Here is a 17,262-nt window from a genome sequence, read left to right as displayed (position 1 = left end):
CATGGGCTGTTTGAGTTTACTTTGGGCTGTTTGAGTTAGACCACCCTTTTCACCGCTGTTGGGTTTAGCTTGGGATGTACTGGTCGACTGCTTTAGAGGTAATCCCTGCTTTAGAGGTAATCGCCAGCGTGTGCAAAGAGTGGCCGTGGCGAGATGGTGTGGCACCATGTAAGCTGTCTTCCCACATGTTTAGTATTGGAGGTTGCGTAATCTTGAGTTCCGATGACCCGTTTGTAGCGAGAGGCTGACGAAGCATTCTCCAACGTGGCTGGCTTCGCTTAATTCGTACCACCAATGTGAAGATATCGCCGACGTACGTGGCATGAAACCGTATCATTTGTCGCCGACTCCCAAATTCATCAAAATGAATTGTTTTCTCATTCAAATTTGCTGTTTGTTATTGCCTGATAATTCGGAAAGTTCTGCGGCCCCTTTCTGTGTAAGAAAAATCAATCGGCGATTGTACTTATTTGCATGAAAGGTCGAATTTCAATGCAATGAAATTTCGATATAACGAAGCAAATTGCTGATTTTACCGGCTTCGTTATATAGAGGTTTAACCATATATATAGGCAATTAAATGCCACCCCTGCGACAACATCCTGCACTAATCCTCCTCTTTCTTCATCATTCTTGCTCATTGGTGCATCAAACTACCAAAAGGGGTGGGGATTTTGGGACATTGAAAGAAAGTACAGGAATCCCTTTTAAGCGACATTTGAATGATGCTCAACCTATTTTTGACATTAGCATCACTTAATTATTAGTCGTGGAGCTAGTGGGAGGAATGGGCATTTGTCGCCCGGGTTTGTCTCACTGTACGAGAAGATGCATTGTGTTATGGAGAGTCATAATTCCCTTGACAACACATTAACTAACTGAATGGTGTCACACTATTGCAGTGCACTTCACTGCTGTAGTGTTTCAGTTGGTTTCATCTTCCTTTTCATCTGTTCCAGTCGAATACCACGGCCAACGGACCTGCAGGACCAGGTGTATGAGGTTGACACAGAGACCGAGGTCAAGGACTCGGTATGTCAGTTCTAAGCTGTATTTTACAAAATATTTGTTCGTAACCTCTCTGAGATAAATGTTTGCATTTTCGTTTTTCTTTTTATGCTGGTGTTCTGTGCATAATTCTCTAATGGCTTTTCGTAAATTAAAAAAAAAAATGTCCATACCTTTTTAGTAAGTGGCCATGCCATGCTTGCTGTCGCAGTCTCTTCATCTGGGTGGTTAACTTTAAATGCGTATGTAGTTCTACAGCTGACTTTAAATGATTCACCCTTGTCAGGACATACTGTGGCCTTATGCTATAGGCAATGTTAAAATACAGTTTCGAAATTTGAAGCAAAATAAATATCTTTCAGTTCAAATGCCTTTTCATTGTAGCCTGTGCCTGTGCTCAGAGGTGGGAAATGTACCAGTGAAGAAATGAAGTGAGTGGAGTTTAATTGAAATGAATTTCCTAACTAATTTTGCATTCAAGGTCTCGTTCTGGAAGTTCCACTCTGCTTTGAAACTTCGGCTCAGTTTTCCATGATTGCACTGATGTTGTTGATGGCTCAAAACCTTGTGAAATAAGCATACTTAAAATATTAGGGTTTCGTAGCTGCACGTGCAGGTACAGTTGTGGCTTCAGCGCCAACAGCAGGGAGTCTGTGCATACCATTATATGTTATGTGTAGGCTTTTGTTGATGCTCAACCTTTTTATTTTCTCCAGGAGAGCAATCTCAAGGGTGACTCTGAGGTCATCAAGGAAGGCTACATACTCAAGGGGCCAGAATCTGGCACTGACAGCTTCATTAGCTTGGCAACAAAGGTAAGTCTGTTTGCAGTCACCGATAAAAGTGCAGTTGACTTGCCTAGATCTAGGTGCGTAGGGACCAAATGTTATTTGTATGCACTATTGGAAACAGTAATTATCTGAAACTGAATAATATGGGGTCCAAAACAGAATTATATGCTCTATTATATCCATATGCATGATGCTTCCTAAATATTGATTCTTCCTAATTGAAATTAGGTAATAATAGTTATAAATGATCATTAAGCTATAAATTTATTCGCAAAAAGAAAAAGAGGTGCAGAGCGAGAGCGTTTGCCTGGCTTGAAGAACCGGAGATGTGTGCACGTCTGGAATATCAAAGCTACCTGTGCATGACTAGGTTCCTTGTGTCTGTCAACGTATAGAGTAGCCTCAGGAAGAAACTTCACAACATTTTGACTGCAGCTTGTGCCTTCTGTATGCTCCTGCTTAGTAGGCTTTTGCCTTACTACTCGCACTTTCTGAAGCCGAAGACTTCTACTAGCTAAATGGACAAGGAGCCCTTATTTGAATTAAATGACTTGAAAATTTGTCGTGAACTGGAAGGATATTCAAGTTATAAGAGAAATGAGACATCCACCCAATCGTACCAATTGCTACAAAGGAAACCCATACGGGTTCCTCGAACGAAAAGCCTCGCAGTTGAAGAAAAATTCGTCGAGGTCACAGGCCAGGATGAATTTTTCTTCAACTGCGAGGCTTTTCTTTCGAGGAACCTATATGTTTTTTTTTTTTGTGGTAATTGCTACGATTGGGTGGATGTCACATGTCCCTTAATTAAATACTTCTCTCCACCTTGCGGGTTTCCGCAGAACTATTATGCCAATATTCAAGTTTCTTTAAATAAAAATAAATTTGAGTTAAGTATTAGCGTTTGAGTTGGCTGCAATTAATCTGTATTGAATTCTGTTTCAAACAATAATACACAAGCAACAAAGGTGCTCTTGTGCATGTTTCTCTTAGTTTTCTGTTCTCTTATTTAGTCCATAGTGCCACATATTACCTCTGTCATCGCTTATAGCGTCACTACCTGTGCATTATTGTAAGATACCTATTAGTGTATTTGGTGTATTATTATTAGTATATTAGTGTATTTAGTTTCTCTTATTCTTCTTACTCTTCTGTTCTCTTATTTAGTCCATAGTGCCACATATTACCTCTGTCATCGCTTACAGCGTCGGTACCTGTGCGTTATTGTAAGATACCTATTAGTGTATTTGGTGTATTATTATTAGTATATTAGTGTATTTAGTTTCTATTATTCTTCTTACTCTTCTGTTCTCTTATTTAGTCCATAGTACCACATATTACCTCTGTCATCGCTTATAATGTCAGTACCTGTGCATTATTGTAAGATGCTTATTAGTGTACTAGTGTAAGCAAAATATTTTGCTAATATTTCTGCTTCCCAGTGCAGCAACTGAGGCTTGCATTATGCAGCTTATTAAGGCGAAAGCATTATATGCCCCATTATGCGAAAATCCAGCATTGTAGTCGGGGGCGTGACTGAATGATAGTACCAAAAATGGCCACCGGCAAAGACTAAAAACACGTAAAAAAATACTCGGAATCACGTCAGATTTCTCAGGCAGGTTCCTGTAAACAAAGTAAGCAAATGCCTTTGAAAAGAATATTAGGTAAATTTCAGTCTGTGAGGGAATCGAACCTGGGCCTCCAGGGTGCGATACGAACACACTTCCCCAACACCACAGCAGCTCCATGGTTCTGATTGGCTAGGTGTGTGCCTAGTGCATGCATCATTGCTCGCGTCACGTTGCAGCCATCTGGCTGACTAAACGTGTGGCCTAGTGTGCATGTCGTTGCGCACGTGATGGTGCATCCACTGGGTAGGAGGTGTATAATAGGAGTGTATAAAATAAAAAGCGTTAATGTCCAGTTGAACACCACTGAGTGGTCCTTCGAATTATGAACTTCTGGAATGAGTGTATAATATGAGTGTATAAAATAAAAAGCATTAATGTCCAGTTGAACGCCACTGAGCGGTCCTTCAAATTATGAACTTCTGGTGGGCAAGCGAGCTCGTTGAGACGCATGGCGCGTTTTCATTTGGCCTTACCGAGGCGCAGTTAAAACGCAAGTGAGAGCTTGCATAGACAAGGAATGCGCAGAAAAAAACATTTCACCAAAAGGACTGTAATGCTTTTGCATTCCCGCACGTAAGCAGTTTTAAGTGTGTCTGCCAAATTTCTAATGTACTGAGCATAGTGTCTGTTTGTGAATTTGTTTGAAAGTTGGTATTACTTTATGGCACCGTAGTTCCTTACCCATTATACATTCAGGCATGAGTGCTTGAATTTAGCACACTGTAAGGACTGTGTTCTCTGTTGAAGTTATAATTCTCTGATAACCTCTTGACATATCTTTTCTGCTCTTTTGCTATAGTGACTTGGATAATGTTATGATTACACAATACTCATTACATGTTCTCTGCAACTTGTTTCTCTAGTCATTCAAAAGAAGATACATGACACTAACACGAGGAGTGGATGGCAGCCACTCCCTCGAGTTCTACAAGGATGACAAAAAGACGGAATCAAAAGGCACCATCTGCATGGACTTTTGTAGCAAAGTAGTCAGGGTAAGTCACGGAAATGCATCATATATGTTAGAGCACCCTGTTTGCAAACTGCAGTTCTTCGCAATATTTGGATTGTTCTTTGGTAAGAAATATGGTCTGTGTGTGTGTTTAGGCTATCCCAAAAGAACTTCGGAGCTTTCTCACTTTTGTGGGAAAGAATTCAAGGCGATAGCATGAGCTGTGTTGAAGTTGGGTGGCATTACTTATAATGCATGTTTATTCCTCAAACTCTTGTCACCGTTCAGCACTTGGCTACATGTGCTGCTTTTGCTACGCACAGCAACATGGCCACTGCTGCATGGTGCCAAGCATACTTGTGTGTGTATAGCCCATTGGTCTTATAAGGGCATCACGCAGTCTTTCATGTGCAGCCCTTATTCTTAATATTCTTCACTCTATGAATTCTTAGTATATGTCAGTTCTGCCAATGCAACGACTCTCTGCATTAAAGGGCCCATAGCAAATTTTGGTTATACTCTGGAAGTTATTCTAGGGAGTGTTCTGCCGCAAAAAATTTTCAAATCGACTTATTAATAGCCGAGATAGAAATATTTAGTACTGAGAACCCATCATTTTAGCAGGCGGGCTCCACTGCCAAGCAAGACGCTCTCTCCACTCGCCTCGTCTAGCCTTTGCAAGCGAAATTCCCTCCCTGCGTTCTCCCATACCAGACCTCGAGGATCGTGTCACACATCTGTCACAGGCCCCGCCTTCATTTTTATTTTCTCCTCGTGTTTTTTTTTTTTTTTTCCTGCACAACGCATTCCCGCTGACCGCTCCGCACGCGAGCTGTTGTGTCCTTTGCGCAGTGCACGATTTTGCGCGCTGTGCACAAGAACACATGACTACCAGTATAATTCAGTGCTACACGAATACTGAGGCAGAGCAAGCAGATCGCAGAGTGTGATCACGCGCTGGAACACGGTAAAAAATGGCATAGTTTTGACACCTGCGCGCGTGACTGTATGACCGCGGGAACAAGCAGACGAAACGGAAGTACATCGCTTTTGCTTCGGTGCGAAGTAAAAAAAAACATGCAGACATTCCGTTTGTGTGTTTTATTATTTCTGTAAACCTCAATTCATTTATTCAAGCAGCAGATCACACAAATAACAGGTGTTGCCTTGCATAATTCTCGAAGTCGCGTGTCACCACGAGCTACGTCACACTGCGGACACGATTACGTAGGTGTAGGAGCCCGACTACATCGCTGTCCCTCTCCGGGCAGATTCGCTGCGAGGGAAGAAGGAAACTGCGTTCGGATTGAAATTTCAGGCCTCTCCGCGGCGCGTAGCGATGTAATTCTTTGCAAACACGATCGTTGGCGTGCATTGTATGCTCTGTGCTTGTCAGCTCAAAATGGCCAGACCTGGTGAGGGGCCCTAAGGAAAGGAGGTAGTCGGGAAGGTTGGCAGCTGCACTTGCTCTTCTTCTCTCTGTTTCCTTCACTCATGTTTTTTTTTTTTTTTTCATAAGGACATGTAAGGAGCAACTCTAAATTAGTCTAGACTGGTAAAAATGCTGTTAGTTCTGGCTGCAGTGTGAAAAACAATTACTGCCTCCACATGCCTACACAATAGAAGAGTGTACATAATTGGTTTCTTCAGGTCCGAAGACAAACAAGCCTGGTGCTGTACCTAACTTTGGGGGAATAAATGAAAAAGAAGGTAGTGAATACATACAGTGGACCACAGTGTGACACATTTTTTCTTCATCTTTGGCACTGGCCTGTTAGAAATGCTAAGGGTTAGGTAGCCATACTGTTTGGAGGCAACAAACTGGCTATTGCTCACCGAGTCCTTTGGCAGGGAGGCTTGGTCGAGGCTTCCACATGAATTAAAAGAATTTTTAAGTTTGCAGTGTAGCCCACAACAGTTCTGTGTAACAATGAATTTGCAAGGGTTGCTTTCTTTCAGACCACAGAAAATGAATCGCTGGGCCTGTTGCTCTCTGGTGTTGAAAGTGGGGCAGGCATAATTTTTGCACCACAGTCAAAACTAAACTAACGTAGCACATCCAAACTTGCGCAGCAGCAGCTGGAAATGCAATGACCTTGTGGAGAAATGCGCTGATAAGACAGAGTTGGGAAAAAAATATTTTCGAGAACAAGAGCGTCGGATAACATTTCACCCACCCTCATTCATTGCTTCCAGGCTTGTTATCATGAGTAGCAGTGAGAAATGAAAGTCTCATTAGGTGAAATTGCTTTTATTGTTGCGTGTCCTGCTCTCACCATTAGCACATCATTAGTCTTCATCTACTCTCACTCAGCTCATCCCAATTCCTATCAAAAAGAGACTCAGTTTACCCATGATATCCTCGACTGAGGACACTGCCTGCCTAGGGCGAAAACTCTTGCCTGCTCATTTTTTTATTAGAGATTATTACTACGGCTACTACCCACGACTGGACAAAAGTTCTAGTTCACTTGTATACCATTGTGTGTAAGGCAAAGACTTAGTCTTCACTGATGGCATGTTGTGTCTCTTGATATTTCCATTCGCTTCTTCGCCAATCTTATCAAGAAACATTACATTAATGGCCAAGCTCTTAGTATAAAAAACACTTCGTAGTTCCTGTTCTTTCCTTGTGCTCTTGATCTTGAGCACCAGTGTCTTTATCAGTTGCTTGCTTTAGTTGTTTGTGGCACTTAGGTGCAACTGTCACCTCCAGTTTAACTTAACATTAGAACATACATAACTGAGTGATTTTACTGCTGCATGGCATGAAGGCACCTTCTGTAAGACGAACCTGTTACTAAACTCGGTGCATGCGCTACATGTCGCCTATTTTCTCGTATCAGATTGAAAAAGTCGTGCTGCCAGGGTCAGCTTGATAGTCGCATTGTCAGGTCCTGTTAGTTCACAGGGACCTGACTCGAGTGGTTCTTGCATGAATAAGTGCAGCTCATATATGGGAGTTTTGGTCGAGGCTGATTGAACTCTGCCACTGTGCAGAATTCCAAGCGGAGCAAGCTGAGCTTCGAGCTACGCATGCAAGATGGCCACAAGTCGTGCGTGCTAGCAGCTGAGAGCGAGATCGAGATGGACGGCTGGATGGCCATGCTGGTGGCCATCACCACCAACTACCGCAATGCCCAGGAGTGCAGCAAGAAGGCTGCGGCCACCGTCGTCTCATCACCTGAAGGTCTGCTCTCCCTGTGCCCCATATTTTTGCATTTGGTGCTTTCTTGAGGAGACCGACAGGGCTCACTTAGGTAGCATTCTGCTTCAGCAAGGTGAATGGGGATTCTTGCCTTGTGTGAAACGTCCTCCACTTTGCAGATTTTTGCAGAGCTTCTGCGAATGTAATTTTTATTTGGCATGTCAGGTTGTGAAATCATTTCGCCTTGCGCTGCTAACTTCCTGGTTGCCAATGGCAGTGCAACTTCACTAGTCAGGTGGTGGTCCTGCTTTTGATAATACCTGCGATTCGACAACTTTTAAGTTTGTTTCTGAGTTATTAAGCTGTGGGTAGAAGTTTGTCACTACATAAAGCTTCCTCCATATTCCAGATTTACATATAACTTATTTTAGTCATCAAACATTAGGAACACTTGTAAACATGCATAAGTTATTCGCTTTGCACTTTTATTATCTTAGCAAGGGCGTTTTAGGCCAGTTGGTAATCTGTAGATTTTTCGCTTGGTGTTTTAGGATGACACTTGAAACATGAAACGACAGGCACAAGCTTTAACTTCCAACTAAGGTTTATTATGGGCCAAGGTATTGTGGTATTGCGGATTGTGAAGAGTTCCATTCACGAGAACATTGTGAACAAATAAATGCAGCACTTTGTATGTACCCATATTGATAGCTTTCAGTACCAACTTTACTTAGATACTTTGTCTACAACCTTTCCAGAAAATGTGGTAACGTCACCTTCATCACCCTATGGCTATGGAACATTGAAAAGCTTGGAGCACAGCAAGAACCCAGACTTGGTGAAGGTATTGAAGCCATTTCTTTTTGTTCCTGATGTTTGCTCTGGACTAGTGCTGTTATGTGTAACTTTATAGAAAAGCTGTTTTACTGGTTTTAATTTCACAGAAGAGAATGTGACTAATAGATCTCATTAAATGATTGTTTTATGTTCTACCCAAATGAAGTATATACCTATGTGTTAAAACTATGTTTGGTGAATTGTATCTTTAGGTTGCCTATTTTTTTTTTCAGTATGCTAAGGAAACGGACTACTCCATATCCCAAGCACGTAAACAGAATAGGCAGAACCTGTTCTCTATTTATCCAGACTTGCAGGTAAGTAGCATTTTAGGAATTGTGGTCTTGACTTGGTGCTAATTTCTATGATAAGTGACATAACTATTTCCTTGTGGCATTCTACAGGCATGAACTGCTAGCACTGTTTGTAAGTACTGCATAGTGTCAGCAAAGTGTTAATCAACTTAAATTTTTTGTATTTTGTAGAATGATGGGCCTACTTCAAATTGTATTGTTGCCTTTTAATCCTGAAGTGCTCATTGGCATTGTGCCTCTAATTTCATCACTTACATTTTGTTTATAGCACTTTCCTTATCATATCTTTTCTTGCCAAAGTCAATTTGTAGGATACCAAATGCAATGGTTTGATATGCGATTGGTAACAGGTTGCCTAGCCAGCTGTTACCTATGCCGCTAAATACAATTGTTATTTGTGGCTTGCTAAGGACCTGTGCGATTGAGGTGCTTCTTTCGCTGCTGCCAATCCTTGCAGAGATCAAGCAGCTGCTTGCACATCTCTAACTATGAGCGACGTGTGGAGCCCTTCAAAGAAGAGTTCAACACTCGCATGTTCGTGAAGTGCGAAGAGGTCAAGTTCAATCTGCAGGCACCTCTGGACTGCCAGAATGGATCCCTCTGCCAGGTAAAGTATTGCTTGACAATTTTGCACCAGCTGTACTGTAAAGCTTACCTTGTCGTGTAGCACAGTTCGCATTGAAAGTTTATGGGGCATAGTTTCTGCAAAACAGTTAAATTTTCAAATGGTTTGTGCCTGCACTTAGTAAGACTGTACAATGCTTGGTTGCTGGCACATATTAGTAGACGCTGGGAATTAAAATGCACACCACAATGCATGATCACTTTTGCAGAAGTATTAAACTTTTTCTTAGATCCCCCGCCCCATAATTTTTGACGCTTATAGTACACCTTGGCCCAAGTGCCTGAAAAGAGGGTGCATCAGCGGCCTTTAAACGATGATGGTTCACAATTTGTTGCTTCTACTATAATCTGTGCTTTCTTAAGTTTAGTCCTTGTTTTTTCTCGGCTTGTCCTCTTGTCTCTGGGCAAACTTTTTCAGTATGCAGTTCAACCAACTAGCCCAACTATCTGCTCTCCTTAGTTTAGAAAGGGCGTCCCATTGCACTCTTTGACTTTGGGACTGCCTTCGCTTTATTAACATCCTGCGATCTTTCTAATTATCACAGTAAAGCCAATTCTGATTCTGAAAGCAGAATAGAAATTGTGGTTAGCAGACAAGTAATAACAAAGGTGTGATGCCTGTACCACTGAAGTACATTCCAAGTTCAAGAGTGCAGTGGTTTGCTGTACATAATTTTGAATGGTGTGAGTGAGACATGCACGAGGCAATAAATTACATACACAAATGCATGTGTGCGTGTATGTGAGCCGTTCTTTTGTGTGTCTCCTTCTTGCCATTTGAAAAAATTTAGAGTGAACAACACTATCTTTTGTTCTAAAACAAATTCACTTAAATAAACCTTACTCTGCTGAAGTTTTAAAGCTGTAATGAAGTTTCTTCATTCTCTTCGAATGCTTTTTTAAAAAAAATTACTTATTTCATACTGCACACTTAAGGTCTTGAAGACCGTGATTATTTCTTTGGTTTAGTGAGGTAATATTGCTTTGTGTTCTCTATTCAACAACTCTTTTGCACCACCTTTTATGTTGGATGAATGGGATATTTAATGTGCCATTGTGCCATTTGATCTCCGAACGCTTTGCTGGTGCCCATGTGTGGTACATTCCTTCCATGCTTGTTGAATGCTCATAAACATCAAAGTGGGAGCAGACACGTGCCTCCTTGAGCTTAAAGGAATAGTAGCTCAGTAAAGAATGATTTGTTTATTTTTTTTTATTTGGTATGAGAATAATAGGTGCTTGATGTCGGCATGGTATACAAAGCATGGGTCTTCTCTTTGTTAGAAGGTTGTGTGCACTTGTGTCAGGATTACAAAAATAGTCATGCTGTCTGGCAGTACCGAAAATGCTTAACCATAATACACTGACTTAATGGTGCTTTTTAGTTTCTCTTTTACTAAAAATTGCATGAATCTGCAAGCTTTTCCTTGTGTGAGGGCCAGGGTGGCGACCTTCTATAGGAAGTGGTATATTGGCATTCTTCAGTGCTTTCTTTTGCCTTGTGCTCAGTGTAATGTTCTTTGAGTCATCCTCACTGACTCAGACAATGTTAGATTTGGCTCTCTCGCTTTTGTTGTTTTAAAATTCGGCGGCTCTGGATATGCAGGTTGAACCCTACTTTACCACCATGGCGGTTTACGATGTCCGTCACATGCGCAAAGTGACAGAGGATTTTCGCTTCGACGTCAACAACTCGTACATGCGCAACATGCTGCCAAAGACAACGCGGAGGAAAAGTACCAGTGGCTCGGTTCCCAATGGGACCGCAGGCACTCAGCTGAACGACGCGCTGCTACCTGGAATGAGCGAGCTCGGAGAGGAATGGCTAGCATTTCCACAACAGGTAATAATTATACCTTTCCTCTTTTTTTTTTTTTGACATACTCTGCTGACTTGTTTTACCGGTATTCTTGCCCAGATACACTAGCCTTTCTACCCTTATTTTCTGCTACAGCGAGCAGTTGCTATAATCGTTTGCCACCTCCCACGATGGCTAAGTGGCTGTATAGCATTTGTTGCCAAGCATGGTGTCGCAACTTATATAAGTTCAATTTGGGATCATGGCTGCTGCATTCCGATGGAGGCGAAATGCAAGGTTATTTATGTATTGTTCTTTATATGCAAACTTTAAAAACGTCAGTGGTAAAAGAATTATGTAGATCCCGCACACTGTGAGAGACAATTTCATGCGAAGCATTTTCCGGGTAGCTGACAATACAGCATTATCTGGGGTTCCTCAGAGTTAACAAATGGACCAATATGTTTGTGTTAAGCAAACAACTGTGTGTGTGATGACAGAAGCAGGATGGCAATGATGATAGTATGACAGCAATGGCACGATGAGAGTTTTATTTCTACTTCAGTGAAGAAATAGTGCAACTTGTTCCGTTACGAACTGGTCCGATCCTGAAGGCGGCACAATGTCGCACAGCGTCTTTGTAGCGTTGTATGGTACGAGGAAAAGACTGAGGAATCTCTGCCGATCCCGAACGCAGTGCAGCTTAACACAGCATCTTAAAGTGTTAGCTACCATGAGGGAATAATAAAGAAAACTGGCACGCACCAGCCCGTGATGCATAGGATAGACAGGGGTATGTCTGACCACTAGTGCGTGCGCAAATGACCGCGCTCGTGCACTGGGACGGGACGCACGTGCCAGCCGTCTCAAAGTGCCAGTTGGCCTTGGCACAAGAGAAACGTGCGTGCAATCGTGGCCTAATGGTTAGAGCAATGGGCCGCTGTGCTGGGAGTCACAAGGTTCAATCCCACCACAGGGCACTTGAATTTTCTTTTTGTTGAAGAGGTTCGGAATGTTGCTAGGTGGGAGCTTACCTGCCTACCGCAAAGTGCCTGGGATGAGGCAAAGAGTGCCTCGCATTAAGATTGCATTCACCTGGCTTGACATGGCTGCATGCCCCCCCTTCTCCGCAGGCCGTCTTCATGGTTCAGCGTCCGGACTCTGAGCTGTTCCTGGTGGTGCGTGTAGAGAAGGTACTGCAGGGAAGCATAGCGCAGGCCTCGGAACCTTACCTCCGGCACAGCAGTGATGGCCGCCAAGGGACCAAGGCCCAGAAGATGTTCCGCCTGTGCTGCCAGCGGCTTGACCATTTCCGCATGCCCTTTGCGTGGGCCGCCAAGTGAGCACCCATAGCTTGATAGCTTCCACATCACTTTTCTCTCGTTGAAATATCTATTTGCGACAAGCATCTGTGGGCCGGTTTTAAAGGTGCATTAAAAGCGATTACGAAATCAAGCTGGAATGACAGACCAGGGCTACAGAATGTTTGAAGCATCACCTCTACGAAACACAGCTGCTCATAAAGTGAGAAATTAGCCTTAGACATAAAACAGGATTGTTGCCGTCACTGGGAAAAGGCGGCACCAGCTCCCATGATGTAGCATGACCCATTTGTAGTGGGTGAATTGTAGTCAACCGCTGATTATTTAAATTTTTTTTTTTGCATTTCAGCATAATAGAAGGCTCAATTTGGCTAGTGTTGTTTTTCTACAGAACTATTCATACTGCCCTACCAGCGCTATTTGTGAGAGTGTGGGGCTCCGTTTAAAGGGACTTGTGAATCAAATCAGGCTTGGCTGGACATGGCCTCAAAAATTTATTGTAGACGAAAAAAAAAAAAAATGGCCAACATAGCTATCGAAGAGAACTTCACTCACTATCGCCAATATGAATGGAAAAATTGTGCTTTGGTCATGATTTTTGGGGTCTATTTGGTCATGAATTCAGCAGCTGCTGAATTCGTGGTATGCTGAAGGGCCATTTGGCCTTTCTACTGTCTTAAGGAGTCCTGCAGCTTTCGCAGTGCTGCAAACAACTTGTGAGATGGAGTGTAGACTCTAGATAGGTGTTTGCCTTTACTATCCCTTCAAACAGTATTCCATGTGGTTCATGGGATTGTGCACTGGACACTGTTTGCACATGTGTTGCTTCAACTCCTCTTTCAGTACATTATATGAAATGTCTTACTAAGTGCCTTCCATAACCACATTCTCTTCTCTCCTCCTGCTGCAGACCTCTGTTCAGCCGTCATTCCAATGAGTTGGACAAGTTCATGGAGTTTGGGCAGATCTACCGGCAGGATAGTGCCAAACTCTCTGAAGAAGACACGCTAAAATTCCTCTGCGACCTCAAGAGGTAGGCTTCCTTTTTTTCTCGTTAACGTAACACTTAATGCAAATGAGCATTTAAGAAAGAGTGACATTTGGACATTTCGTGCATTAGTGACTGAAATGCTTAAAGCATCACTTGTACTGAGCACTCATGAATGAGAAAAATGATGTTGACATAAGAACGGTGCCACTACTGTAAAAAACACAAAAGGCGCTCCCAATAAGTATTGATCTCCTTTTAGTCATTGGTAAACAGTCGAACAACAAAAAGATCATTGCATTGCGTTTGAACATGAAAAAAATAGAAAGTTTGGCTGACTTCATTGAATTTTGATACAGAAGGGCTACCTCCTCCTATACTGCTCTATCAGTACTAGATTTAGAAGTGTTGTAGTTGTACGAACTTTCAACAGCGTATAAAAGGAAGGAAGATTAAGTGTGACTCACTAGTGAAGCTTCACATGCAAAGCTACATAGTGTGTCATGGTTGTCACAGTTGAGTATTGTCTACTAAAGATGGCAATCATTGTTGACTAGTACAGTCGAACCCACTTATAACGATACTGGTTTTAACAATATATTGGTTATAACAATGAGAAGCTGCTGCATCATCAACTTGTGTGTGTTTTCCATGGTGAAATAACCCGCTTACTCCAATGCCCCGATGCCGCATTATAGGTTATAGCGATAAAGTTTGGCTGCTGGGTGTCCGAGCCGAACGGTAGTGAAACTTCAAAGGTTTCATCTCTTTTTCTGATTGCCAGAATCACAGGCATGCTACATTTTTCTTATTATACAATGTAGTGTGTACATCTAGGGTGAACATTGTTTTCTACTTATGACAGGTGTGCATTAGATGTGGGGGCATGTTAAAACAGGGCAAACACTGCCAAATAAAGCAGCATATCTTTTTCTTTCTTTTTCTGCTTCTAAATTTGACCCACTGGCTAATTTGGTCAATTCTGTTGGTCCTTTTAAGGTCGAATTAATGTAAGTCAACTGTAATTTGTTTTCAGATGTCTTCTTGAAGATATTATCTGCTCAGTTTAGCATCCATGAAGTATCATAGTACTTATGGCATGTATTCTTCTCACTTTTCACTAGTGTTTATTCTTCTTTCTTGTAGGCCAGAGAAAGTGAAACATTTCACAGTGATTCCAGGGCACATCAAGGTTTCGCTGAGGCTATTGCGACCTGATGAGACTGTTGACAGTGAGTGCTCTTTATTTTATCTTATTGTTTCCGTGAGTTCGTTCCACATTGTGATGCCGTTCAGCTTTCTGCAGCTGGCTGCTGAGGCATGGTTGTGTGTAGTTAAAAGTGCATTGACATTTTATTGGTCTGCTGTATTTACTTAACAGCCGTGCATTCTTTTCTTTTTCTTTTTTGAAATTCTTATGCTTCAATGTTGACATTTGCATTATTAATGGATACCATGATATTAGCATAAGCAGTGCCACAATGCAGCTAATTTTGATTACCTGGAATCCTAGTGTTCCCACTGTTTTGCCATCCAATGCTGGTAAGGTCTTTCTTGAAATAGATTGGTGTTGCACATAGTTCTGTGTTGCAGTGCAAGAGGAAGGCCATGTAGGGAGAATGATGTATGGAATGCTGCTGAATTTCTCTGCAGGCTTGAGGTGGGGTATCAAGCAACTGGTACTAGTTTCAAAATTTCATATCAAGTGGGCAAAAGTGCAGCCTGCACTAGGTCTTCATTTCAACAATGACCAGTGCTGGTCATTAGTTGGGCAAATGCGTAGTGTGGTGAACAGCAGTTGGCAATTAGAAAAATGGTTTAAGGGATGATGAAGGAAGTAATTGGTAATTGTATAATTTTTCAGATTGACCCATGTTTCAATATCTTTTTTTCACCCTTGGCGTGCAGTTCATCTAACTGCTTGGCTGAGTGTAATGATGTTTTTGCCATTCTTCAAAAACAGTCTGTTTAATTCGCTTTGCCGCAGACTCCCTGACAACGTCTCTGGTTCCTGTGGTGCCATTTCCGATGCCTCCCAAGCCCAGGGAAGGCCCCACACTCGAAGTGCAGCAGTTCCCTACGGACGTGGCTGCCGACAGTCATCCATTCTTTTCTTACCTCAATCACCTGTACGTCTACCCCAAGAGCCTCAAGTACGACAGCCAGAAGGCATTTGCCAAGGTATGTTAGCTATAGCAACATTGCTTCTTGGCCACTGGTGCTTAGGATTGTCGATGGGGCAGTAGTCTGTCTTGAATGCACCCTGAAATTATGTCTCAGAGTGATGAAAACAAGCTTGATTTCTTATTCAGGGAATTACATCTTTAAGCCAGTGCACATAGGTATTGCGAAATGGCATGTCACAATACTCTACTGTCCAACATCATCAATGCATTTACATGTCATGTGACCACTTACAAGCGCTTGCACCTCAGCCAGGTACATCCTGCTTGTCATCAAAAATACATTTTGCTAACATTACGACTACTGTACCATTAGCTTGTTTTAGAGCGATAGCTGTACTGCTCCAGGTACAAACTCAGAAAACACCTGGTTCCGTAAGTCTGACCTTCAAGCTCAGCCAAGGCCAAATTGGAATGCGCAGGGTGCTGACAGCGCCAAGCAGCGTCTGCGTGTTTTCCGTTAATCCCATCTCGTGCGCATTGAGGGGCAACACCTGCAGTGCTACTGGCACGCTCATCACTCCAGCCTCCTGAGATGCCTTCGATTCAATGCTAAACCATGCTACCGCTTTCAATGCTTTGTCTTGGGGTAAAAACAACAATTTTTTGTTAGATACAGTCAGTAGCTGCAGTGGGTTCAGATTCACCTTGAAAGTTAGGTGCATATGTGCTGTGGCACTGATGCTCTTGACGCTCGTGCGGCAATAGATTGTTTTATTTCCTTAGCACTGCTGTGTACCAAGTCTTTCCTGCATCACAGTGCACTACGCAGTGAGGATTTAAAGGCCAAGCAAGGTTGAGGATCCACGTTTAATTTTGCTGTGAACAGCAGTTACGAGCTCCGAAATGGGCTTAGTGCCTTTGTTTGTTCACATGTTCCGCTGCTTTGAGGTCAGTGATGTCAGGGGCATGCCTCTTGTAGCAGGGGCATTCCCTGAGCTGCAAAGGACTATGCGCAGCAGCTGAAAGATTGGAAGTGGCTCCGGTACGGTTGTTGTGAGGTAGTGAGGAGCAAATCAGGACTGAATGTGGTCTCTTTGAAGATGCCAGGCAGAAGACAATGCCGCCGCAGAAGCTTGAAAAGAAGTGCCCGTTTTGAGGTGCTACTAGTAATGGTGTGAACATATCTGTCCGGAGGACACTGTTGGAGATTGCAGGAGCTTCTTGTAGCTTGGACGGCAGTGTTATTTTCATGTATACAGGCATGTGGTCTTTATAGTCTGCATCCCATTTGCAGGTTTCAGACTCCTGTTTGCAGTAATTATGTTAAGGTGATAAGAGGCGCTGAAGTTCTTTATATCGAGCCGTCCTTTCTAAAAGTTGACAGCTTGCATACTACTGCCAATGTAGCATCCCTTGAAGATGTCTTCCAAAGCATCCGTTGAATTTCTGTGCAGGCAAGAAACATATCGTGCTGTGTGGAGCTCAGAGACAGAGACGATGAAGGAACGAAACCACTAAAGGTGAGTCAGTGACCCAGTCATACGACTTAAACCTTAACTGTTTTGTGGCAATTGTGAATGACAGCTCCACTGACCTTTCCCAGATATGGAATGTGTCCACCATAGTCTCTTGTTGAACAGGTTACCTAGGTCACTGAATTGTCCTTTTGCACGGAGAATGATCTTGCAGCCATTGTCTTGTTTGTTCTAATCTTATGTCA

The 17,262-nt window shown here is 42.6% G+C and overlaps 1 protein-coding gene across 2 annotated transcripts in view; it reads left to right on the top strand.

Annotated features, from left to right (window-relative positions):
* The window catches only part of Ziz (dedicator of cytokinesis protein Ziz), a 209,292-nt gene that overhangs the window by 86,647 nt on the left and 105,383 nt on the right, over window positions 1-17,262 (top strand). For both annotated transcript variants that reach the window (XM_055075992.2, XM_050187159.3), the window contains exons 4-16: window positions 960-1,032; window positions 1,725-1,823; window positions 4,297-4,428; window positions 7,386-7,575; window positions 8,292-8,377; window positions 8,604-8,687; window positions 9,142-9,291; window positions 10,915-11,151; window positions 12,240-12,445; window positions 13,339-13,461; window positions 14,563-14,648; window positions 15,404-15,597; window positions 16,997-17,062. In XM_055075992.2, coding sequence (XP_054931967.1) covers window positions 960-1,032; window positions 1,725-1,823; window positions 4,297-4,428; window positions 7,386-7,575; window positions 8,292-8,377; window positions 8,604-8,687; window positions 9,142-9,291; window positions 10,915-11,151; window positions 12,240-12,445; window positions 13,339-13,461; window positions 14,563-14,648; window positions 15,404-15,597; window positions 16,997-17,062 — 1,726 coding nt within the window. The remainder of the gene's footprint in view (window positions 1-959; window positions 1,033-1,724; window positions 1,824-4,296; window positions 4,429-7,385; window positions 7,576-8,291; window positions 8,378-8,603; window positions 8,688-9,141; window positions 9,292-10,914; window positions 11,152-12,239; window positions 12,446-13,338; window positions 13,462-14,562; window positions 14,649-15,403; window positions 15,598-16,996; window positions 17,063-17,262) is intronic.

Source organism: Dermacentor andersoni, chromosome 2 (assembly GCF_023375885.2).
Source record: "Dermacentor andersoni chromosome 2, qqDerAnde1_hic_scaffold, whole genome shotgun sequence".
NCBI lineage: Eukaryota > Metazoa > Arthropoda > Arachnida > Ixodida > Ixodidae > Dermacentor > Dermacentor andersoni.
The sequence above is the reverse complement of the archived record's forward strand: the minus strand, read 5'-3'. Positions and strand labels throughout refer to the sequence as shown.